Source organism: Triticum urartu, chromosome 2A (genome assembly GCF_056163025.1).
Source record: "Triticum urartu cultivar PI428250 chromosome 2A, HENAU_Tu73, whole genome shotgun sequence".
Classification (NCBI taxonomy): Eukaryota; Viridiplantae; Streptophyta; class Magnoliopsida; order Poales; family Poaceae; genus Triticum; species Triticum urartu.
In genome coordinates, this window is record NC_141874.1 from 726,826,537 (window position 1) to 726,853,525 (window position 26,989).

Genomic DNA, 26,989 nt, shown 5'->3' on the forward strand with positions numbered 1-26,989 from the left:
CCTGAACTTCAATACTATATGATTATTTGCTGGTTGCACTTTTATGGAATACAACACGAGTGCCTCCTGCCATAATATACCAGGACTTCTGCAGTAAGCTTACTTGAACTTCGCAGTATATGTTTTTCATGTTTGCTCTTGCTTGCACTTTCATGCAATACATCACCAGCACATCACTTCATCCCATAACATACCAGGACTTCTGTAGTAATATTACTTGAACTTCACAGTGTATGTTTTTCATTTTATTACTGCTTGCTCTTTCATGCAGTACATCATCAGCACAGCACTTCATCTCATAACATACCAGGACTTCTGCAGTAATACTACATGAACTTCACAGTGTATGTTACCAGGACTTCTTTGAAAGTTCAACAATAAAAGGGGATGACATAATATTCTGGACATTGACATGACATAAGTTTGCATTGTGCTAATTGACCTATTCTAACTGTTCATCAGCCTTGCGCTCCTCCTAGGCTTTGGTTGTATAGGTTTTTGCTTGACATGTACCTCTTCCTCTTCATCTTCCTCTTCATCGTCCTCTTCCTCTTCCTCTTCATCATCCTCTTCCTCTTTCTCTTCATCGTTCTCTTCCTCTTCGTCTTCCTCTTCTTAGACGGTGTCTTAGTCTTCGTCTTCCTCTTCCTCTTCCACCTCTTTCTTGTTGCTGGCTCTGGGTTTTGCTTTCTGTTTCTTCTCTGGCTTTTTGCTTGTCTTTTCAGCATCTGCTCGCTTCGGGCATGTTCTTGCATTATGTGGTTCATACTCCTTGCATATGCTACAAAGTCTGGTGCTTGCTTTCTGTGGGTGTGGTCCCTTCTTTTGTTCCATAACTTTGGGTTGCTGTTTTTGAGATTTGGGTTCCTTGACCTCCTCGGCATTGTTTCTTTCCAAGAGTGTTGGACAGGTCAGCTTGTTGTGTCCCGCAACCTGGTTGCACACACTACATTTCCTGTGTCCAAGTGGCACTCCATTCTCATCGAGCACCACGACTCTTCCTGCAGGTGGTGCCTTTATTTGTGCTCTCTTGTCACTTTTCTTTGCTGCAGTAATTTTCTTCCTACCCTTTGTTTCAGAATACAGCGGCAGTTTCATCGTCTCTTGCTGTCGCTGCTCCATTGATTGGCCATCACCCTGCTTGCATTGGTTGGCTTCAGCGGCGGCGTTGAGCATTTCAGCTGCATAATAGTGAAGGTCATCTTCAATTTCAGCGTCCTCTTCAGCCATCCTTTCGTCAGCATCCGCTCGATTTGCTGAATGTATTGCATCAAGCTCTTCCACGAGCCTCTTGAGAACATAGTAGGCTCTGTCATACTGCTGGTCACATCTCATCGCTTTCTTGTTAACCATCAAATTCAGCTGCAGCAAGATGTCTTGCTTCGATAGCCTTGAGCTGTCATCCGATGCGGTTGTGTTGTAGTCCCTTGTATCAAAGGTTGGCTGTGATTTTGCAGTCTTTGTGTACCGTTTGAGGATATACTTGTTTGGAATTTTGTCAGGCTTCAGGTAGTCCAGTATGTTCATGATGTGAAGGCAGAACAGGCCTACATTTTGCGATGAATGCAGAATACATAGTTTGTGAGCCAGCAATGAGTTTCATAAATTTTCCCGCTCACCTGTGTGTGTCCAGAGCTTGCATTCATACTCGTATATTTCATTGTGTGGGTCAGCTACAACCTGGAATTCATGCTTTGATCAGGAAAATCTTTCTTCATCATCATGGCCAGGCTTGTTGTGGTAGTACACAAGGTACTTAGTGGACTCTGATGTATGCTTTGCGCGAAATAGTGTGGCCTTTCTCATCCTATTCCTCATCTCGGTGTACACGGCTCTCGTGTACTTGATAGACATGTCTTCCTCGTAGCCGTAACTTGTCTTTGTCACAGGATTGGTCTGCACATGTCAAAAAGTAAGATATTAGTCGAAGCAGAATCATGGGTTTCATTTTTTAAAATTCAAAGTGCACATGTTGAAGGTAAACATAACATGATGGTGGTGTTTTGTACTTGTCATCATACCATGCTGGTCATTGTTTGCTCGTTCTCCTTCTGCATCCGAGTTTGTATGCAAGCATTGACCCGCCTAGCAAACTTGTGTAGGTTCTGGGTCCCCTTGACAAACCCTTTCTTTAGCACGTGGTTCATGCTCTCGCTTCGTTGTGTGGAAGTCATTCTAGCACAGAAAATGTTCTTGTAATATGCTGAAATCCACATCTTCCTATCACTCCAGAGCTGCATCATCATCTGGTCGTTCTCCAGGTGGTACTTGTGCACGAGTTCAGCCCAGGCATCTTCAAACTCCATTGGCATCAGCGGCCAGTTCAATATAGCTGTGAACTCCTATTTTAATGTTTTATACTTTTTGTACAGCAACACGAGGTATTCCATGTACTTCTTCAATATGTGCCAACGGCATAGCTTGTGGACGGTGTTTGGAAATGATTGTGGTATAGCTTTCACCATCGATGGGCACTGGTCTGATCGAATTAAAAAAATGAAACTTGATTCTTTTTGTACTGATGGTGAACTTATGTTGCACAAGTAATTGAACTTCACATCTAGTAGTATGGCAATCTAAGAATGTCACATGTATTTTTTTCTTAAAGCAGTGTTGCTGAACTTCTGTGGTACCAGTGCTTGAACTTCACAGTTAGTAGTATGAGAAACTAGTAGTGTCACACTCAAAATTTTTCTTACAGCAGTGTTGTTGAACTTTTTGTGGTAGCAGTGATTGAACTTCACATAAATAACTATGTTTTTCTGAACATGCTAAATATTTTTATCTAACAGCTTCGTCCTTGAACTTCTATGATTCATGTACTTGAACTTCACATTCATAACTACTTTTTTTCTAAACATGTGACAGATAATTTTGCTTTCTTGTATTGCTAGTTGGACTTCTGTGCTAACAGTGGTTGAACTGCATTTTTTACATATTTTTCAGAAAAAACAAATGTACCCAACCAACAGAGACCCATAGACTGAAAAGATGATGAAACTTGAGGAGTTTTTTTGGAACTCACCTGTTAGAATGCAAGTTGGGTGCTTGTTGTTCATGCACCGTAGAAATGTATCGAACAGCCACTTGAATGACTTTGCATCTTCATCTCTTATCAGGGCAACAGCAAATATCATTGACTACAAGTGATGGTTTGTTCCAACAAACACTCCCAGGGGCATAAATCTGTTGATCTTGTAAGTCGTGTCAAATGTTATGCAATCGCCGAAGTCTTGATAGGCTCCTCGGCAGCTTGCATTGGACCAGAAAATGTTTTTAATTGACTTGTCCTTGTCCACTTGGATGTCATAGAAAAACTCATCATTTATTGCCTTCATGTCTTTGAAGAATGAAACAAGTTTTAATACATCATCCAAATCATCTTTCCTTGCATTCATGGCTTTCCTGCAAATCACACGCCAACATGCATTTGTTATTTTTGCTATCAAAGGGGTTGTGAGCTAGGATGCTATTTTTACATTGCAGCATGTGGGTGTTTGAATACTTACTGGTTTAGTAGGTCTCGTCCGGTCATGCTTAGGAAGTAGCTTCCATCTTCATTTTCAGATAGCATGGACATGATTGTTGTGTGCTTGACATCATGGTACTGCAGGAGCTTTACATACTCCAGAATAGTGGGGTCATAATTCTTGTGTGAGTGCAAGAATACCAGCATGTCATCAGTTTGCATGAGTTGGTGATTATGATTGTATTCAATGTCCACTGCCACGCATGTGTCATCCTCCTGCACCTTCACCCTCATTCTTGCATTGCACCCCGTCCTCTGCGATGTTTTGTTTCGCTTCCTGTTGGCCTCTGAAACAGAAGATGTGTGTATCCCTTGGAAGGCGCAAACAAAATAGTTGTGGTTGTCATTTCCACCCGTCTTCCTGATTCCAAAACCAGCGTGCCTGGCGTATCTGTTATAAAATTCCCTTGCTTTCTCTACATCTTTGAATCGCATATTTAGTCTTGGTATTAGATAATCTGGTAGATCCGGCGTCTGCAGAAAAAGAAAAAAAAATCCACACTAGTAGAAAAAGGGCCTTTAGTCCCGGTTCATAAGGGGCCTTCAATCCCGGTTCTGGAACCGGGACTAAAGGGTCGGTACTAAAGCCTCCCCCTTTAGTCTCGGTTCTAACTGGAACCGGGACTAAAGGCCCTCCACGTGGCCGCTGCCTAGAGGTCCACCTTTAGTCCCAGTTGGTAACACCAACCGGTACTAAAGGAAATTTTATGATTTTTTTTTGAAATTTTTTTTGAATTTCAAATTTCTGAATTATTTTAACCTCTAATCTCTAATCACCCCTCATCACTACTCAATTTAACCTTTAATCTCTAATCACCCACATCATTCCAAATCATCTAACTTCCTGAACGGTCACCCATCCTCTCACTACTCCAGCCTGAGCACGCTTAACTTCCAGGTTCTATTCTCCCTCGTTTCCAAGTCTGCACTTGTTGTTTTCCTAACAATAGTAAGATGTCAATCCTATTAACCCTCAGAAATTTAGCTTGAGCATGAAGTCACACATTTCACTGTTTGAGTTTGAAACTATTGTTCTAAAAATCAATAATTATTTAGTAATACTAATATTTCTTGAATAAGTAGTTTGACCACAGTTTGACCATAGTTGACCAAAATTTAAAAAAACTGAAATAATTATTTAGTAACACTAATATTCTTGAATAATTATTTAGTAACACTAATACTTCTTGAATAAGTAGTTTGACCATAGTTTGACCAGATTTAACAAAAATTCAAAAAAAACTAAAATTTGAGCATAACTTTTTTTCCTTTTAGAATTTGAGGATTCTAAAAATTTGCAAACAGGCCATAGGCTGTCTCCATCGGATGTGGATTTTCGTTTCAAACATTTTGATATATTATACGTTTTTTCCGACATCGTATGCAAAAGTTATAGCCGTTTTACATTTTCCCTACATTTTTTGCAAAACATGTCCAAATTTAAGTTTTTAAATTTTCCTAACTACCTCTCGAAGGATTTTATTTTTTGAAGTTTTTATCATTTTCTTTTGATTTTTTCAAAACAAAAAAGGCGATCCACCGGGGGGTAGAGTTTGAAAATGGGACCTTTAGTCCCGGTTTGTGTCTCAAACCGGGACTAAAGGGCATCGCACCCTTTAGTCCCGGTTCGTGTCTCAAACCGGGACTAAAGGTCTAATCTTTAGTCCCGGTTTGGGACACAAACCGGGACTAAAGGTCATCGCACCCTTTAGTCTCGGTTCGTGTCTCAAACCGGGACTAAAGGGCTCAGGTGAACCGGGACTAAAGCCTTAGCCGCACGAACCGGGACCAATGCTCACATTAGTCCCGGTTCGTGACTGAACCGGGACTAATGTGAATATTGCCTCGTGACCAAAGCCCTGTTTTCTACTAGTGCCAAACAGCACGTTAAAATGCAGTTTATGAACTTGTTATTCTGGAGGGAGCAGAAAATGTGCAGATAATACAAGATGCGTGTATAAATATTTTTTGTTTCACTTACGTGCGTGTATGATCGCAACTCCGCCGGTGTCGGCTGCTGTCCCTCTGGGATGGGGCATGGCGGAGTAATCATAGCAGGATGCAGCAGTGGATCACGAGGAGGAAGGAGGGCTGAAGATGGCCTCTCTCTTGTTTGCGTCCTTTTTGCTTGAGGTGGTTGTGGAGGTATTGCGATCCTGGTCTTGGTTTGCTCTTTTGTTTTGTGAAGCAATCCATCTACCTTATGCCCCGTAGAATTCTGACTTGTAGCGGCAGCAGCAGGATCAAACGGTGGTAGTGTGCAGATCACTCTCCTCCGTGTGTGTGTTGCTGTTGGATTTGTCCTGGGATCCGGTTTAGTTGCTTCGCTTTGGCATTGATGAGGCACACCAAGATAACCTCCAGAGTTACACGCAGGACTTGAGCTAACCCCCTCCTCCATCGGCGTGCTTGGGAGCCTGCTTGTGGATACAAAGAATCCACGGGGGATTTCCGGCGTCACCCAATTAGGTGGAGGTGCAAACCTGTGCGGATAGGGCTGTGACCCAGCATCTTGGAAGTATCTTGTGTTTCGGGTGTCATCCATTTTTGGTCTGGAGCAGGTTGGTAATGCTGTTGGTGCGTTTGAGGTGTGACCCATTGAGGGGGTGGTGCAACGCGTATAGGCTTTGGATTGTGTACTTGCTGCTGGGAACTTCTAAGCTTCTTCATGCGTCTATCGTTTCCATGACATAAAAGAAAAAAATGTGTATTAGCACACAAGTTATATCTGCATATACCTTTGTAACTGAACTTAGCATTATTCACAGCCTGAACTTCTCATATATAAAGTGGTGAGAGCTATCACACTATGCACTGAGCTGAACATCTGCCGATGCCTTTGTACCTGAACTGAGCACCCTTCACAGAATAAACTTCACACCATGTTTTTTAATTCTATAGTATTTGATTACTTATATGTACCTAAACTTAGCACTCTCCACAACCCGAACTTCTTGTTTTGCAAAGGGGAAATATTGTCTACAGTTAAAAAACCTGAAACTTCATGAAGTTTTTGAATGGTTGGACTGCTAGTGCATACCAACCTGACCTTCATGTCATATCACATGCATGTTCTATTTTCCTTTTATTTATTTTTTGCACAGAACCAGACACATACCAACCTAAACTCTAGCACACTTACTAGTTGAACTTCACATGTGAATGTGAATGCAGGCAGATTTTATAGTGTTTGTAGCCTGGACTGAGGCTCACATACTACCTGAACTTCACATGCCTGTAAGCAGGCAGGCAGATTTTACAATGTTGTTTTGTAGCCTGGACTGAGGCTCATACACTACCAGAACTTAACATGGTTGTAAGCAGGCAGGCAGATTTTAAAAAAGCTTTTTGTAGCCTGGACTGATGCTCACACACCACCTGAACTTCACATAGCTGTAAGCAAATAACAAACCGAAGGAAGGAAGAAGTTCAACCATACCCTGGCTAGAAGGTCTGCCAACCTTTTTCCAGCAGCTGATAGGCCACCTTGAGAATAATTCGTCGTGGAGGTATGAGAGGAATTCAATGGCAATCCATGTCTTGCAGAGGGCACGAAGTTCATCTGCACGAAGCAAGAAGGTCAGAGAAGGCAAGATTGAAGAAGAATGCAAAACTGGGAGGAAGTTCATATACCGTTCTTAGATTTGAAGGCACTGCCGATGCGGCCTCCACCGCCAAGATGCTTCCTTGGGTGCGCTGTTCCCCGTAGGTTGCGCCTTGGCCGTCACGAGCACTGCCAAGCCGTCTGGCGGTGATGATGGACCGAGGATGAGGCTTCCGGAAGTCCATGGCGGCCGTTCGTCGCAGAAATCCGGCGGCTGCGCCGGCTCCGCCGGCTCCAGGCGACGCGGGCTCCCTCGCGCCGGCGTCCGCCGTCGCTCGCTCGCCCACACCGACGGTCGGGCAGGAGGTGGAGTCAGAGGGGGCGGAGCTCGATCCAGTCGGCCAGGATCTGGAGAAGGAAGGGAGGCGCTGGATCCGGCGGATTTTCGGCGGCGAATCACGGCGGAGATCGAGGGGAGGAGCGGCGAGGAGGGGTTGGGGAGGGGCGGCTCGATCGAGATCGGGGTCCAGGTGGGATTCTGTCGGGATCGGGGTCCAGGTGGGATTCTGTCGGGCTGGGCCGGCAGTCCAGGGAAGTTCGGGAACCTGTCTTCGGGCTCTATATAGGGCTGCTGTGATCCAAATAGTTATTCTAATCCTGGGATTAGAATAGTGCCACTCTATATATATACATGTGTATATATCATCGAATGTCTCACAACCACCATTAATTAATTCACACATATATACACACATGTATATATATATATATATTATGATCGGTTCTACTAGAAATTCTATTTATATATATGCATAACGTGTACAATATGTAGTATCGTAAAATACCATCAAACGAAAAAGAATTAAATGGAAAACACAAAATTAAATGAAAAAGAAATCATAAACCCAACCCCCCCAACCTTTTAATACCGGTTGGTGACACCAACCGGTACTAAAGGGCTCCCTGCCCCCGAAGCTGGCTCGTGCCACGTGGTTGCCCTTTAGCACCGGTTCGTGCTGAACCGGTACTAAAGGGGGGGCCTTTAGTGCCCACACTTTAGTGCCGGTTACCGAACCGGCACTAAAGGGCCTTACGAACCGGTGCTATTGCCCGGTTCTGCACTAGTGATGCCGACTCCTTGTGGATCACACCACCCTGTGCACTACACCATGCACTGTAGCCTCATGTAGAGACATGGCATCATTGAAGAGACTCACCTTCACAGGTTCACCGCCCCCACATAGTTGAACTTGATCCTCTCATCAAGACACATAGACGACTTGGGCTTCATCTTAAACGCCTCCTCACAGAGACGAGCACTTGGACATGACGACGACGACCAACTGACCGACCGACGGTGCTAACCCGCACGACTCCTTGACTCTAACTCCCGGATGACGATCTTGACGACTTTCCGGCACCGTATCACCGCACCACCGCTCCCGTCAATGATCTCCATCCGTCATCTTGCCGACGACAACCCCCCGTCTTCCTCCATGTCACTCCGCCGAATGACAATCTCCTGATCCTCGTCAACGCTGCAGCACCTAGCTGTTGGGGAATGTAGTAATTTCAAAAAAATTCCTACGCACACGCAAGATCATGGTGATGCATAGCAACGAGAGGGGAGAGTGTAATCTACGTACCCTTGTAGACCGATAGCGGAAGCGTTAGCACAACGCGGTTGATGTAGTCGTACGTCTTCATGGCCCGACCGATCAAGCACCGAAACTACGGCACCTCCGAGTTTTAGCACACGTTCAGCTCGATGACGATCCCCGGACTCCGATCCAGAAAAGTGTCGGGGAAGAGTTCCGTCAGCACGACGGCGTGGTGACGATCTTGATGTTCTACCGTCACAGGGCTTCGCCTAAGCACCGCTACAATATTATCGAGGATTATGGTGGAAGGGGGCACCGCACGCGGCTAAGAATATGATCACATGGATCAACTTGTGTCTATGGGGTGCCCCCTGCCTCCGTATATAAAGGATCAAGGGGGGGTGCGGCTGGCCAAGAGGAGGGTGCGCCAGGAGGAGTCCTACTCCCACCGGGAGTAGGATTCCCCCCCCTTTCCTAGTTGGAATAGGATTCGGGAAGGGGGAAAGAAGAGAGAGAGAAGGAAGGGGGGCGCCGCCCCCCTCTCCTTGTCCTATTCGGACTAGGGGGGAGGGGCGTGCGGCCCAGCCCTGGCCACCTCTCCTCTCTTCCACTAAGGCCCAATAAGGCCCATATACCTCCCGGGGGGTTCCGATAACCTCCTGGTGATCCGGTATTGTCCCAATCTCACCCGGAACCTTTCCGGTGTCCAAATATAGTCGTCCAATATATCGATCTTTATGTCTCGACCATTTCAAGACTCCTCGTCAAGTCCGTGATCACATCCGGGACTCCGAACAACCTTCGGTACATCAAAATGCATAAACTCATAATATAACTGTCATCAAAACCTTAAGCATGCGGACCCTACGGGTTCGAGAACAATGTAGACATGACCGAGACACGTCTCCGGTCAATAACCAATAGCGGAACCTGGATGCTCATATTGGCTCCCACATATTCTACGAAGATCTTTATCGGTCACACCGCATAACAACATACGTTGTTCCCTTTGTCATCGGTATGTTACTTGCCCGAGATTCGATCGTCGGTATCTCAATACCTAGTTCAATCTCGTTACCAGCAAGTCTCTTTACTTGTTTCGTAATACATCATCTTGCAACTAACTCATTAGTTGTAATGCTTGCAAGGCTTATGTGATGTGCATTACCGAGAGGGCCCAGAGATACCTCTTCGACATTCGGAGTGACAAATCCTAATCTCGAAATACGCCAACCCAACATGTACCTTTGGAGACACCTGTAGAGCACCTTTATAATCACCCATTTACGTTGTGACATTTGGTAGCACACAAAGTGTTCCTCCGGCAAACGGGAGTTGCATAATCTCATAGTCATAGGAACATGTATAAGTCATGAAGAAAGCAATAGCAACATACTAAACGATCGGGTGCTAAGCTAATGGAATGGGTCATGTCAATCAGATCATTCACCTAATGATGTGATCCCGTTAATCAAATAACAACTCTTTGTCCATGGTTAGGAAACATAACCATCTTTGATTAACGAGCTAGTCAAGTAGAGGCATACTAGTGACATTATGTTTGTCTATGTATTCACACATGTATTATGTTTCCGGTTAATACAATTCTAGCATGAATAATAAACATTTATCATGATATAAGGAAATAAATAATAACTTTATTATTGCCTCTAGGGCATATTTCCTTCACTAGCGACCATATCACCCACCCTTCCTCATCACTGCACCACCCAATGACTTCATTGCCCGCCCCGAGGCGCTAGTAGGTCGCCACCCCGGGGCAAGCGTGGCTTCAAATGAACCTTGCTCGGATACCAGTTGTTGGAACTCGCCCATAGGATCGATCACATCAAATCACGATCAACATGCACACGCAAAAACTTTTGCCAAAGGCACGTGTCGTGCTGCTCTTCCTTTATTTCTTTTTTCTGTTTTCTCTCACGGTTACAACTTTCAGGCCCTGGACCAATGCCTAGCCAACCCAAACTAGCTATCATGTCAAACATCATTATATGCGGTACATATATGTGTCACAAGATATATGTTCGGTACATATTAGAGATAAGGCTAGGAGGTAGTTTGTATGAGATATTCTTCTAACCATCTCCTCCTTTCTTCTCTCTCAAGATGTATCTTAGATTCTCTCTTATCTCTCTCTCTCTCTCAAACCGCATGTGTAAAGCCATCTAGGGTATTGTCTCCCCTACTATATAACATGGACACGTCACCCTCGACAAGGGTAAGACATTTACCGCTCGCACATGGTATCAGAGCCCCTCTTCTTCAACTCATCTAGCTACCAGAACCACCTGTGTCGAAGCCGCACCATGTCTTCCTCCTCTGGCGCTTCCTCCCAGCCTAGTCTCAATGGACAGGTCACAGAGAAGCTATCCCGCACGAACTACGTGCTATGGCGCACGCAGATCATACCCCAACTGCATGGCGCCAGGGTCTTCGGCTACGTCGACGGCACCCAGCCGGAGCCGGCAAAGCTCCTCGTCACCACCAAGGAAGGCAAGGAGACTTCAATGCTCAACCCTCTCCACCCAATCTGGGTCCGGGAAGACCAGCAGGTCCTTGGCTACCTGCTGAGCAACCTCACAAAGGAGGTGCTCCTCACGGTGACCACGGTCACCATCACGGGCGCGCTCTGGACGACGCTCGCCGGCATGTACTCGTCGCAATCGGTGAGTCGCATCAACAACATCCGTACTTCTCTCATCAATGTGCAGAAGGGAAACCTCTCTGTCGCCTCCTACTTCGCCACCATGCGCGGCTACGCCGACGAGCTAGCCGTGGCGGGCAAGGCGATCCTCGACGATGATCTCATCTCCTACATCATCCACGGGCTCGACGCCGACTACCAGCCGCTGATCTCTGCTCTGGATGCTCGCGTCACTCCCGTCACCATCGACGAGCTCTTCGCCATGCTCTCAAACTTTGACCAGCGGATGGTGCACTTCCACGGCAATGGCGGCGGCGGCTTCAAGTCCTCCGCAAACTCGGCCTCTCGTGGTCGTGGTGGCTCCTCTCGGCGTGGCGGCTTCTCCCGTGGCAGGGGCAGGTCCAGTGGAGGAGGCAATGGCGGCGGCTCCAACTCCCACAACGGCGGGCGTGCTCCTGCCAACAACAGAACTCGACGTGGTGGCGGAAATCCTCGTGCATGACCTGATGCCCCTCGGTGCCAGATATGCGGCAAGTTGGGGCACACGGCAAAAGATTGCTGGTACCGCTACGAAGAAGACAACGATTCCTCTCAAGATGATGACAAGGTGGCGGTGGCTGCAGATGGCTCCTATGGAATCGACACCAGCTGGTACGTCGACAGCGGCGCCACCAACCACATCACCAACGATCTCGAGAAGGTGACCATGAAGGATAAATACCACGGCAAGGACCAAATCCACACGGCTAGTGGTGAAGGTATGGAGATTTGTCACATTGGTCATTCAAGTTTTAGTACCCCTTCTCGTAAAATCCATCTTAGGAAAATTTTGCATGTTCCTAATGCCGACAAAAGTCTTCTCTCTGTCCATAGAATTGCTCTTGATAATCATGTCTTCCTTGAATTTCACCCTTATTTCTTTTTGATCAAGGATCAGGCGACGAAGAACATTCTCTACCAAGGTAAATGCGTTCGTGGGCTCTAACCGTTGATTCCGGAGCTTAGGAGACTGAATAAACAGGCTTGTGGTGCTATCAAGCTTTCGTCCACACGATGGCATGATCGTCTAGGACATGCTTCTTTTTCTCTAGTTGAAAAATTACTTAGAAAGAATAAGCTCTCGTTTGTTGGTGAGCGCAATATTGAAACTATTTGTGATTCCTGTCAACGAGTTAAGAGTCATCAGCTACCCTATCCTATATCCACTAGCGTGTCTACCAAACCACTACAATTAATTTTTTTCAAATGTTTGGGGTCCTACCCCCAACTTAGTCGGTAGACATACGTACTATGTGAGATTCGTTGATGACTATAATAAATTTTGCTGGATTTATCTGCTTAAGAAAAGATCTGATGTCTTTCAAGTTTTTAAAAACTTCCAAGCACTCCCTGAACGCAAGTTTGACAGCAAGATACTTGCTGTCCAATCAGACTGGGGCAGAGAGTATGAGAAATTAAACTCTTTCTTTCAAACTCTCGGCATCTCTCACCATGTGTCGTGTCCCCACACTCACCAACAAAACGGTTCTGCTGAACGCAAGCACAGGCACATTGTTGAGGTCGGTTTAGCTCTCTTAGCTGGCGCCTCCATGCCTCTCAAATTCTGGGATGAAGCTTTTCTCACTGCCGTTCACATCATTAACATGCTTCCTAGTCGTGTTATCAATAATGAAACTCCAGTAGAATGGCTACTCCACACCAAACCTAACTACACGTCTCTTCGTGTTTTTGGGTGTGCATGTTGGCCAAATCTTCGTCCATATAATCAACGCAAACTTATGTTTCGGTCAAAGCAATGTGTGTTTCTTGGGTATAGCGCTCAACACAAAGGTGTAAAATGCCTCGATGTGTCTACGGGGCGAGTCTATATCTCCCGTGATGTTGTTTTTGACGAAACCAAGTTTCCTTTCGTTGATCTTCATCCCAACGCCGGTGCCTTACTTTGCAAAGAAATTCTTCTCTTGCCATCTTACCTCACCGGCCTTGATCATGGGGGAAATACTTGTGATGATTCAATGCTGACTAACACTCCTAATGGTGCAAACGAGTTCTCTGGTGATGTTGCAGGAACAAACAGTGACAAAAATGATGAAGAAATTGGCCCTCAAGTGCCATATTTGTTGTGTCCGGAATTGGGGAACAGATCCTCCTTGGGATCGTCGCCGGATCAGCTGCAGTCCAGGAGATACACGTCGGGATCAGCGCTGGCAAATGCGCCAGACCTGCCAGCAGCGGAATCTGCCGCTCGTGCGGGTTCCCGCGGCTCCACGCCTGCCACGGGCCAGCCCTCGGGTGGCGGCAGCCCCGCACCGGCTCCGCGCCAATCGCCAGATGCCACGCGGCGACGTCCTGGTGGCTTGGGAGGTGCGCGCTTCCCTGACCAACCGCACTACTACAAGCGGCGCCCCCAGGCGCGGCCGACCGGCGCAGGATCCAGCGCTGACCCACCCAGCCAGGAGGGCGCGGGCTTCAGTGCTGATCCGTGTGGCCCCGCGCAATCATGGGCTCGCGATGAGCCTGTCGGTGAGCTGGGATCTTCTGCGGCAGCTACAACCTCGCCATCAAGTGTTGAAGCCACAGAGGATCCGGTGCGGGTGCCTGGTGAATCTGCCTCGGGATCGCCTGCACCAGGAACTCCTGTGCGCGGCTCCTCTCGGCGTGGCGGCTTCTCCCGTGGATCCGGATCCTCTGCGCCGGCTGACTCTGCGATGCAGTCTCGGCGGCTCACACGGTTGCGAAAAGGTGTAACTCAACCCCTCAATTATAAAAATATAAGCAAATATGGCCTGGTTTTCTCTACGGATGAACATGTTGAACCGAGAACTTTGGATGAGGCATTCAGAGATGAAAAGTGGAGAAAAGCAATGATGGAAGAATATGTGGCACTAAAGAAAAATAAAACATGGCATTTGGTTCCCCCACGGCAAGGTAAAAATCTTATAGATTGCAAGTGGGTGTTCAGAGTTAAGAGAAAATCTGATGGAACTGTTGATAGATACAAGGCTAGGCTTGTTGAAAAAGGGTTTAAACAGAGATATGGTATTGATTATGAGGATACATTCAGTCCAGTTGTAAAAGCTGCCACCATTCACCTTATTCTGTCTATTGTTGTTTCTAGGGGATGGAGTCTCAGACAGCTAGATGTACAGAACGCGTTCCTCCATGGTGTTCTGGAAGAAGAGGTGTATATGAAACAACCTCCTGGGTTTGAGAGCAAGTCTAATCCCTCATTTGTGTGCAAACTTTATAAAGCACTCTATGGATTGAAGCAAGCCCCAAGGGCGTGGTACTCACGTCATAGTCACAAGATGCAATCACTTGGTTTTGTCCCTTCCAAGTCAGATACCTCATTGTTCATTTACAATAAGCTTAATACATGTATATTTGTTCTAATCTATGTTGATGATATTATTGTTACAAGTTCATCTAGTGAGGCCATTGCATCATTGTTGAAGGATTTAAGTGCAGAATTTGCTCTCAAGGATCTTGGAGATTTGCATTTTTTCCTTGGGATTGAAGTAAAGAAACACAAGGATGGATTTCATCTCTCTCAAGAGAAATATGCAACTGATTTGGTAAGAAAGGCAGGACTGCAAGGTTGTAAACCCTCCTTCACTCCATTATCCATCTCAGAAAAACTATCTCTCACAGAAGGGCAACTCTTGAATCAAGAGGACAGTACAAAGTACAGGAGTTTAATAGGTGCACTACAGTACTTGACTCTAACAAGGCCTGATATCTCCTTTGCTGTCAACAAGGTATGTCGGTTTTTGCATGCTCCTACCACTGTGCATTGGACTGTTGCGAAACGCATCGTCAGATATGTCAAACATACTTTGAGCATTGGTCTTAGTTTCAGCAAGTCATCCTCAACTCTTGTTAGTGCTTTCTCTGATTCTGATTGGGCAGGTTGTCTGGATGACAGGCGCTCTACTGGTGGATTTGCAATATTTTTTGGACCGAACTTGATTTCGTGGTGTGCAAGGAAACAGGCCACAGTGTCTCGGTCTAGCACAGAGGCAGAGTATAAGGCATTAGCAAATGCCATAGCTGAAATCATATGGGTTCAATCAATGTTAAAAGAACTTGGTATACGAAGTTCTCAAGCTCCATGTTTGTGGTGTGATAATCTTGGTGCCACCTACTTATCTGCAAATCTAGTCTTTCATGCCAGAACAAAGCACATAGAGATAGATTTTCACTTTGTCAGAGAAAGAGTTCCACGGAAACAGCTTGATATTCGGTTCATTCATTCCAGAGATCAAGTTGTAGATGGGTTTACTAAAGCCTTGCCTATCAGAAGCTTTGAAGAATTTAAGCATAATCTCAACCTGATGAAATTGTGATTAAGGGGGGTGTCAAACATCATTATATGCCGTACATATGTGTGTCACGAGATATATGTTCGGTACATATTAGAGATAAGGTTAGGAGGTAGTTTGTATGAGATATTCTTGTAACCATCTCCTCCTTTCTTCTCTCTCAAGATGTATCTTAGATTCTCCCTTATCTCTCTCTCAAACCGCATGTGTAAAGCCATCTAGGGTTTTGGCTCCCCTACTATATAACATGGACACGTCGCCCTTGACAAGAGTAAGACGTTTACCGCTCGCACATATCCTACTCGAACACAATGACCAGACTCCTAACCGGACACATATGGCCAACTCCAATGCTACTACAACATGTAGAGCTAGCTCATGCAATGTCAAACACCACGTAGACTCCCTGTTAAATACTAATCAAGATTACTCTAACACATACATGACATTGACTCCGGCTCCTCCTAGCCAGTTCCACGCCTAAGTAGTTCCAAGGAGGATAACCCCATCTGCTTCTCCATCCCTAGTCCCGACACCCCCGACCCCGAGCAAGCTGATGCCTTGTACGTTATGAAGCAGTTCCCTGTGAGTCACAATCCCTCCAACTTCGAGGTCCTCAAGTACAGTGACCCTTCCAGTTGCCAGAAGGTGGAAGGCTGGAATTGGCACCGGCTCCCACCACCGATGGCCTGTGTCGACACTTCCATGGTGAAGTGCCATGCGCTGCTCCACATCGACGGCGATCCGATTTTTCTTGTCTCGCCTCCCGAAAGAAGTAAGGCCAACTCCACCGTGCGACCTCAAACGGATGTCCGTTTTGTCCGGATTCTGTTCGTTTGGGTAGGGATTTGGGTCGTGTTCGGGCGTGTCCTGGGATGCGGTGGCCGTGCGCCCAGCGCGCGGACGCATCCTGGCCGCATCCTGTTCACGTATTATTTCTTTGCAAGTTCTTAACTTTATTTCATCATTCATTTTTGGTACATGAAAAATACATCATCACATTTTGACTAGTAAAGTAAGACCAAAGAAAACAAGAACCACAAGAATACATTTTAGAAGATACCCAATTTCCATAACTGCTCCCTTGAGTTGGGTTAGGGCCTTCTCGATGCACTCGTTGTTGATCTGTGAAGGAGGAGGCTCGATCTGGCATCCTCCTTTCTTCTTCAAGCCAGAAGTCGATGTTGCTTCCTCCTCACACCTAGTCTCGTGTCTAGCCTCTAATCTAGCAACAAGTGCACTTCTCTCATTTACAGCCTCTATGCTAGCTAAAAGTGCACGAACATGTACTAAATTTCGCTCTATCAATATATCGATGTACTCTTCTTCCCAATACCAAAACTTGCATCCATTCTACACAACAAAATTTGAAGTTAGCACAACTAGTCAAATCTAGAGCACAAACCGAAGCTAAAAAAGCGCATACCCCATCGTTTAAGTACTTGATGAACACCCATCCGGGATGTTCCGGCGTTGTAGACACGCGGCGCACGACTATCCTTGGGCAGTGGTCGCACTTAATGAGTGGCAACGGTGCGCCGTCGAGCTTTTGGGTAAGCACCGAGCCCGGCCGGCCGCCATTCGTGTATCTATCGGCGGACCATCGACGGTGCAGATCCGAGCGGCTAGAGGAGGAGCCACTGCCTGCATGTGGCCTTGCGGCCCTGCCAGGGCCTTCCGGCGAGGTGCCCGGCCAGTCCATGGCGCGGCCCGGCCTCCCACAGCCGGCCGAGCTCAAGACCGACCGGATCCGCCCCAAAACCGGCTGGCGGGTGCGCAAACCAGGTGGCCGTGGTTGGGTAGCTCGGCGGCGCTGAGGGGAAGGGGTTGGGCGAGCTCGCGTCCGAACTGCACGGCTGCAATGGCAGCGGCGGCGGCGGCGTGGGGAAGAGTGAAGGGGGTGCGGCCGGAGGGAGGGAGGGGGCAGATAGAAAAAGGCCTGTGTTGTGGCACCGACGGGCGGGACAGGGGAGGACACGCGCAGACGACCCGCGCGTCCGTGTGGTGTCCATTTCACCCCAAAAGCGACGCAAACTTGGGCCGCGGATGGGTCCAAAGCGAACACAAAGCGGACAAAAGTCCGTTTGCGGCCGCGCGCTGGGCCGTCTCGTTTGTCCTTTTTACCCTAAACGGATGGGGACGAATAGAATAGGATCGCGCGGTGGAGTTGGCCTGACATCGACAGCCACTGCTTCAACACGGTCACCCGCGAGTGGTTTAAGGCCGGCCGCTGGACGCTGCCCTTCTTCAACCGTGCCGAGCATGTGCCGGAGCTCGACAACCTTTGGTTCGGCATCTGCAAGTATACCCCCAACCAGTTTTGTGCAATGGACTTGTCGTCTATTCACCCGGACGAGCCTCCGTCTTTGTTGTACATTTGGCTAGACCTCGATCTGCCTGAGGACTGGGTGCTGCTGGACTGCGGCTTTGTCTACTTGGGAGCCGGGAGGTTTTGCATCACCAAAATCTTCGAGTTTAGATTTCACGAAGACACGGGCCACCCGACTGAGATGGGTGTTGTGATCTCTGGTGTGGAGGTGGTGCACGGCAAAAACACACTGCAGATGGTCAAACACAGGTCCAAGTTCTACAACTTCGTCACGGATTCCATCGCGCGTGTCTTCTAATTAACGTGAAATTATTAGAGAGAAAGGTCCACTTCCTTCCCCCGTTCTCCACTCTCCGCCGACTCACTCAAGCCACATCTGAGCGCCCCTTCTTCAGTTTGCATCTTGGACCAAACCCTCCAGCGCGGATGCCAAGTCACGGCCAGCTCTCACCACGACACCCCTCGTCTTCCGGTCGATGTGGGTCTTCTCTCCAAGTTGATTAACACTTCACCAAAATATATATTGGGTTCTTGGATTAGTTAACCAGCGACGTCTCTCAGTTGGTTAATTAGCTTTTCAACACGATTGATTGCTTCCTCTGTGGTGATGTTGTGCAGAATGGAATTCATCAGATTGTTTTGCGAAGAGAGAGTTGGGTTCTTCAATTTCTTCAACTCAAACCAAAAGCATGGATGATTTGAATATTTAGCTCAACCCTTGTAGTGCTTGTACACAAATGATTTTTGTTGGTAGCAATATGCTTGGGTTAGATTTGCATAAATTATTGCTCATGCTTGTAAAAAGAACCATCAGTGGAATATTTAGAGTGCTTGTACACAAATGGTTTTTGTTGGGAACAATATGCTTGGGTTAGATTTGCAGAAATTGTCGGTCATGCTTGTATAAAGAAATTATTTTTTGTGCTTGCTGAAATTCTTTGGTTCTTAATAATTTCAGCATCGTCTTCTCATAAGTTTTGTCAGTTACAGTAGGAGCAGCAGTTCATATTATTCTAAAACATTCTCTAAATAGTGCACGAATAATTAAGATGGGTGTATTCATGCTCCATCTGGAACGAAAACTGATATTGAACGTGTAAAATGTTGTCTTGCAAGCACTGATCCAGTCGTTTTTGAAATAAACCACAACTATCATGCACCCTCTCAGCAAAATCACAAGAAAAAGCACAATCTCGTGTACTGTTCATGCCCATTATAAGATGGCCAAAATGTTGGCTAGTAGTGTATATGCATTGCTCCACATGTCTCTTTTTTATTGTAGTACAGATTGTGCGATAGGAACACCATTGTTTTTGTTATTTCTTTACCTTCTTTCTTTTTTTTCTGCTTCTAAAAAGTTAAAGAACAAATGAGCAGTTTATTTCTCTGAAAGCCCTTCAAAAAGCAAAGAGCGTCAAGGAAACGTACCACACCACCCATTAATACTTGGAAGTGTCTAGGACTCATTTAGATGAGATATAATTTGGTCTCTTTCACCTTAAAACAAAAACAGATACAAAGTAGTACAACATGCCACATCAGCACACACATATCTTATAGTCACATCCAATGGCTATAAAGGTGAATGAGACATAACTAAAACTCAGGTAGATGAGTTCTAGCAAAACCATTAATACTTCCCCCTCACAAGTTTTACGGACGTTCAGTTGCTCTCGATTATTGGGCCAGGTATTGTTCGGTTTTCCTTTAGAAAATGTGATAATTTATAAACTCCATGATAATTTATAAAATCCATGAAATTTGTTTCCCAGTTCGTGTACTTTTCAAAATCCATGAACATTTTTCAAATTCATGAATATTTTTTCAAATTCATGAACTTTTTTCAAATTTGTGCACATTTCTAAAATTCTTGAACTACTTTCAAATTCGCAGTTTTCTAAAACCCAGGAACTAATTTCAAATTTGCTATCATTTTAAAAATTCATGATTTTTCATCCAATTATTGGATTGTTCTAAATTTGAGACCATTCTAATTCATGAGATTTTTTAAATTTTCTTTTTCTAATGTGTGAACCTTTTCAGTTTTTCTGAATGCAAAAATTTGTTTCATCTTTAAAAATTGGATTGTTTTTTTTTTCTTGACCCATTTGTGTATATTTAACGAATTGCTGGCTAGCAAACGATCAAAGCTAATGGGTCTCTGCCCGTGCAGCGACAGCGCGTTCTGGTGCGCATGAAGCGCGGCAAATCCTATTCGGGGTAGATTGGGTCAAGCAATGGGAGATATATCTTCAAAATCACTAATTAAGGAGTATTTGTTGCAAAGATCACTTCAATTTCCCTAGTTGCAACGAGTGACGCACATGCAGCGCGTCATTTGTCGCAACCTAGAAGTTTTCCCTTTTTCCGTAGATCCGTTTATTTAAAACATTTTATCCCTCAAACCGTGCGTCCAAATCTTGAACCGCTTTCACCGTTGGATTCCTCGCGTCAAGATCTTCAAAACTAGATCCCATGTTGATAGGTTTTGACGAACTATTTTTTCACGAAAAAAGTCGGACGAAAAAACCAAACTGGGAGCACGGATTTTTTCCCTTTCCGAAAGAGGCATGCCCGTGCCTCTCACGAAATCACAACCGTGCCTCTCGCGGAAGCAAAACTGGGACTCTCACAGAAGGAAAAAAAAGGAAACGTGTTTTTTTTCGTTTCCGAGGAGGCACGGTCGTGACTCTCATGAAAGCACAACCGTGACTCTTGCGGAAGCAAAACCGTGACTCTCGTGAAAGAAAAAAAATAAAAACACGTGTTTTTCCCTTTTCGAGAGGCACGGCCGTGACTCTCGCGAAAGCATAACCATACCTCTCGCGGAAGTAAAACCGTGACTCTCGCGAAAGAAAAATAAAATAAAAAACGCGTTCTTTTTTTTCGTTTCCGAGAGACACGACCGTGACTCTCGCGAAAGCACGCCCGTGCCTCTCACGAAGCAAAACCGTGACTCTCGCGAAAGAAAAAAAAAAGAAACCACGTTTTTTCATTTTCGAGAGGCACGGCCGTGACTCTCGCAAAAGCAAAACCGTGCCTCTCGCGGAAGCAAAACCGTGACTCTCACGAAAGAAAAAAAAACACGTTTTTTCGCGCAAAAAAAATCAAAATTTTTTTATTGAAAAGCTAAGGAAGACCGGTGAAAAACCAAAACGTCGAAAAAAAGCCAAAAACGCGTCTGGAAAAATAAAATAACAAAATCTGGCGGCTGAGAGCGCGTCAAGTGGTGCTGATCGTTGCCAGGCTCCCGAAGGAGCGCTCGTTAACTAGTTGCTCTCCTATATCTTGCTTATCGCTTGACGATTTTTCCTCACGTGTTGCTAACTGGGCAGGCCCATTTTCCTTTCTTTTTTTGTTTGATGGTATTTTGATTGAGAGAGCTTCTATAAGACGCTAACTACGGCAAATTGTCGGCAAGACGCACAGGAGCGTCTCCGACTGGGCCAGATTTTTTTTATAAAAACTTGGTCAACATGCATAGCCAGCCCATACAGCAGAGAAAAATCGCAAAAAGAACCGCAGGTGCTACTTGGTAGGATCGAACTCGCGATGTCGGTCTACCAAACCTATGCTGCCAGCCACTATATCGTACGCCTGATAGTGAAAGATATAAGCGCGAAATCATTTTAACAATAACGCGATATTCACTCTAGCGTTGTAGTGTATCGATTATTCAATTGTGATGAACACATTTAGAAAAGCACGAACAAAATTTTAGACAATGTGCACAAAATTTGAACTTTTAAAATAGCTTTTGAATCACAGGAGCAAATTTTAAAAATTTCTGAACAATGTTTGCAAAATAATAATAATAATAATTGTTTTTAAATTTGAACATATTTTGAAAGATTTCAAATTATAATTTTCATACATGGGGACTTTTTAAAAATTGCGAACAAAATGTTGAAAACAGGAACATTTTTTGAAATTCCTGAATTTTTCTGAAACAACAATATTTTTCTTAAATTTTGATAACAAGAATTTATTCTGAAATTCGTGAACATTTTTGCAATACAAATTGTTTTATGAAATCATGATCAAATTTTGAAAATGAGAATTCTTTTTGAAATCACTGAACATTTTTTTCAAACACAAACATATTTTGAAATCATGAACAAAGTTTGGAAAACATGAACAATTTCTGAAATTGTGAACAAATTTAGAAATCAACAATATTTTCTGGAATCGCTGAACATTTTTTCAAACACGAACATATTTTGAAATCATGAACAAAATTTCGAAAACATGAATAATTTCTGAAATTTTGAACAAATTTAGAAATCAAGAACATTTTTTGAAATTCCTGGACGTTTTTTGAAACACAATTTTTTTAAAAACAATTGTGAACAAAATTTTGAACATGTGAACATTTTTTGAAATTAGGAACAAAAATATTTGAAAATGTCTAACAAAATAAACAGGAAAAAGAAAAAGAAAAACGATAAAAAAGGAAACAGGAACAGGAAAAGAAAAAGAAAGAAACAGATAGAAAAATAGAAAAGAAAAAAAGGAAAATACAATGACCGGTCCAGGAACCTTCTAGAAGGTTCCTAAAACTGATAAAAACTGCTGGGATACCTCTAGAAGATTTCTATAACCGAAAACTTCTAGAGAAGGTACTACAGATGGGCCGGCCCAGTCGCTCGCTCGCTCGCCCTGTCTATGCGATCGCTCGACAATTTGACGCAAAATGCGTCAAATAGGGATTTCCTTTGATCGAGACGGTCGCTCACGGTGTTTCTTTTAGTCATTGTGCTATTAGTTTTGGCTCTATTTTCTTTTTTTGCGTTTCGTTTTTTTTTCTCTTTTTTGTTTTGTTTTGTTCTTTCTCTCGTTTTCCTAGGGTATGTAAGAGGGCTCCATAGTTGTAACATTTTTGCTGAATAAATAACCACAATGGCCAGCCTACAACCCAACACTCAGGCTTACTGGGTAGAAACGGACAATGGCCCAGTTCTTTTGGCCGATTCTTCCGGAATCTTGAGAATCGACCCTCTACCCAGTTTCTTCTAGAATCTTGAACCTATATTTTTTTTACAATCCTAATTAGTTAGGATGTAAACAGTTAGGATTGTAAGTTAAGATTCTGGGAGAAGTTGGAGGGAGACCCGATTCTCAAGATTCTGGGAGATTCGGCTAAAAGAATAGGACCTATGTGTCCCACAAAATCACACAATCCAGCGTGGCAGGTCCCACGAGCCAGCCAAACAGATCTCCAAATGGCCTGAACGGCCAGCTGGATTGCCGGGCATAAACTTGGAGCAGATTATTGTCAGCTTCACCTAGCCTGAGTGGATACTTTACTTCTTCCTTTCGCAATAAAATAGAGAATAAATTACTTTTGCCTTTGCTTGCTGGTTGTGCCCGGTATCAGATGATCAACTTGAGCCCTTAGTCTTCTCCTAGTGGGAGGCCACGCACCAGGTTCTGCCCTCGATGTCCTGCTATATACATGCTCCACTTGGCTTGTCACTTGTGTTCATATACATCCCCGCCTAATTGCTAGCTCGATCTTCTCTTGTCATCCTATATACGTAAGTCGTCCATATATTTACATTGCTAAATCGCTAGCTCTGGTATTCTCATATTATGTGTACTCCTTCTCAAGGCGTTTCACACTTGCGGCAGTAGATAATTTAGCCAACAATTCCCTTGGTAAGGAAGTATGTTCTTTATGCAAAAATCATCATCACGTTCTAATCATATTGCAAAAAGAAAATTGTAGTTTCCATCCTTAAATTTTTGCCAATATGACTGAACTTTGTTTTCGTGCACATTTTATCCTTTATGAACTATTAATACCAAGTAGGTTTCATCCTTGACTGCGGTTTTGTGATGACATGGCAATTTTGTGATGTTTCAGTTTGAACTGTAAACTGCCATGTTTCAATTTGACATGGTAGATTTTGGGTTTGAGTGAGCCCATCTCGCATGGCTTGAGCTGCGATGGAAAGTTGTAGACACCCTTTTGGTTGTAATATAAGAGTCGTCTTTTACAGAATTGATTGATGTCGGAAAAAACGAAAAGAATCCAACCATGACTTTTAATTGTGCTGATGATGTATCCATGTCAGCTGGGAGAAACCGATGGCAGGAGGAGCGCTTATTTTGGCGTCTGCATGGAAACAATGGGGTCTCCAAGCACTGGTGATGCTCAGCTTCACACTCCAGGTGACGCTCCTCATCTTGGCGGAGTTTCGCCGGCTCATGGACTCCGGCGTACTAAGGGCATTTGTGTGGTCGGCGTACATGCTAGCCGACGCGACAGCGATCTACGTGCTCGGTCATCTATCCGTCACTAGCAGGTCACCGGAACATGAGCTGATGGCGTTCTGGGCTGCGTTCCTGCTTCTGCACCTTGGTGGGCAGGACAACATCACCGCCTACACTATTGAGGACAACCGGCTATGGTTGCGCCACCTGCAGACGTTGGCCGTGCAGGTCGCGGCAGCCGCCTACGTCCTCTACGAATCCCCTATAGTCGGTGGTAGATCGTCGTCCTTGATTCGGCCGGCAGCCATCCTAATTTTTGTGGTCGGTCTTGTCAAATACGGGGAGAGGGTGTGGGCGCTCAGGTGCGCCGGTAGTAGCTCATCAGGCGGCAACTACCGGTCCTTTGACAAGAAGTCACGAGCTACAGCTAGGCCTACTCCAAGCCGTCGGGATAGTGAGGGCTTCCTGCTGAGAGCTCACCTACTGTTGGATGTCGCCAGGGATTTCTTGAATGGGCCGCTGCCTGACGTAGCTGCATACAGTGGCACCTTAGATTTGAGTGGGGAGGAGGTGTACGAGGTGGTGGAGATGCAGCTCTCCCTGATGCATGACGTCCTATACACCAAGACTGAAGTGATGCACACCTGGTATGGCCTCTGCATCCACACAATCGCACCGCTGGGCGCCGCCACGGCGCTGGCGTTGGTGTTGGTGGGTGATCAAGATCATGATGGCGGCCACAAAGCAGACGTCGTCATCACTTACGTCCTGTTGGTCGGGGCCATCGTCCTGGAGGTCACGTCGGCACTAAGGGCGGCATTCTCGAGCTGGACGTGCGCGCTACTGGTGAAGAGGAGCTTCCATGCGCGGGGAGCCAAGGCAAGGAAAACATGGGACTCTCTTGCCAAAGGACTTACATGGATTCGCCGGCTCGTCCACGCTGCGGAGTGGCGGAGGAGGTACTGGTCGGGCTCCATGGGGCAGCACAACCTGATCCGCCTGTGTGCCCGCAGCAGGGTCAGCCGAATCAGCAAAGTCGCAAGGTGGCTGGGACTCGAGGACCAGTGGAACACGCTGGCCTACTCGGGCCCGGCTGTCCCCGTCTCGAAGCGCATCAAGAAACTGGTGGTGGCACGAGTGCTCCAGAGCGACGGCGTCCGGGAGTCGAGCCCGGACCATGTTGTCAACTCGAGAGGACGGGCGGCTCTGAATCGGAGGCCGGGTCTGTACCAAGGCCTCGCCTGGATCGTTCAAGACCTTGAGCTGGAGCGGAGCATCATCGTCTGGCACATGGCCACAGACATCTACCTCGGTTGGCACAAGGAGCAGGGAGGGCAGGACGACGCCGCTCTCGCGGAGGCGGTCGGCACGCTCTCCAACTACATGCTCTTCCTTCTGGCTGAACGTCCCCACATGCTGCCTCCCCCGGCCAGCCGCAATGCATACGTCGACATGTGCTATGGCCTCACAGGTCTTGAGCACGGCCCGAGCCAGGATCTGCTGCGGCGCCACGGGGACGCCCTCAACACTGCCCCCGAGAACCGATTCGCCTATACCACTCGGCTTCCCAACAGCCGTGCTTCCCTGATCTACGATGATCTGCTAACGAGAGGGTCTCAGCTAGGCGCCAAGCTCGTCGGCCTACAGGAACACAGCATCCTGGAGGTGATCGCCCAGGTGTGGGTGGAGATGCTCTGCTTCGCGGGCTACCGATGCAGCGCCGACTCCCATGCCAAGCAGCTCAGCAGCGGCGGCGAGTTCCTCACGGTAGCTGCCCTCCTAGTGCAGTACATCAAAAGACATGGTATAAGCGAATACCCGATGATCATTGGCTAGCAACATCTCCTTTTCACAATTCTTACGTGTGTACGTATTACCAGGTTTTCCAAGAACAGGGAAGAAATTTTGGATAATTATCAATGTGTATGCTATATTACCAAGTATTGTATTTCGATATGTAAGGAATGATAAAAGTTGGATACTGCTTGCATGAAATAAGTGGGAACTGGGAAGGAAGAAATGGACCTGAAAGCAAAGAGATAGTAAGTTTTTTTTTTAATCAAGCAAAGAGATAAGTGACTAGATCTGCTCAGATCTCTACAACTTAGGGCATCTCCAACAAAGGTCATGTCATCGTCGGATAGCAAAAAATGCACCATTTCCTCTTTCACTTGCACGGGGAATAGAATAGCCCAGCTCCTCACAAGTATTTACAATTTTCCGCCAAACATGTTTGATGCTCATCCACAACATGTTGTAATAAATCATGCCATTCCTGAACTTCCAGACACACAACACAGCTGCACTGACCGGGTTAAGCACTAGTAGAATGTTTCTTATTAGCAACCCAGAACAACCACCACCGTAGGGGAGTCACAGCTCAACCACACGCGCTGCTGCCAGCGTCGACGTCTTGACCTTCTTTGCGGGTGTTGAATCTGTTGCCGGTGACCAGCAACCTGTCGCCAGAAGACCAGAACAGGCGTCGGGCTCAGGAACAAGTGCTTCTCGCCAGGTTTACCGCTTCTGGGCAGGGAGGGTGGTTCTTGACCACCAGTATCTTGATGCTTGGGATATCATTAAGAGTAGAGGGCACCAGCTTCAGCAGGTTAACGGTATCCAAGCTCAGCAACCCCTAAGAGTCAGGTTTGCACAAGGCACAGGGCGGCAGAGAATAGCTCTTTCACTTGCACATGGCAGAGAATAGCCTGGTTCTTTTACAGTCTTTAGAATTTTTCTTCCTCGAACCTGTTTGATGCCCATCCAAAGGATGTTGTAATAAA

General features: G+C 45.9%; 1 protein-coding gene and 1 pseudogene across 1 annotated transcript; both read left to right on the top strand.

Annotated features, from left to right (window-relative positions):
- The window catches only part of LOC147987229 (uncharacterized), a 69,023-nt pseudogene extending 50,735 nt beyond the window's left edge, over positions 1 to 18,288 (top strand).
- Positions 18,289 to 23,389: 5,101 nt separating this feature from the next.
- Positions 23,390 to 26,912, top strand: LOC125534348 (uncharacterized). The gene is made up of 2 exons (XM_048697600.2): positions 23,390 to 23,527; positions 24,068 to 26,912. Exon 2 carries the CDS (start codon positions 24,081 to 24,083, stop codon positions 26,040 to 26,042), a length of 1,962 nt encoding a protein of 653 aa, XP_048553557.1. The 5' UTR covers positions 23,390 to 23,527; positions 24,068 to 24,080; the 3' UTR covers positions 26,043 to 26,912.
- Positions 26,913 to 26,989: the final 77 nt, after the last annotated feature.

What these genes read in the sequence shown, in the direction of transcription:
- LOC125534348 (XM_048697600.2), top strand. Translation starts at nt 24,081, where the DNA reads ATGGCAGGAGGAGCGCTTATTTTGGCGTCTGCATGGAAACAATGGGGT.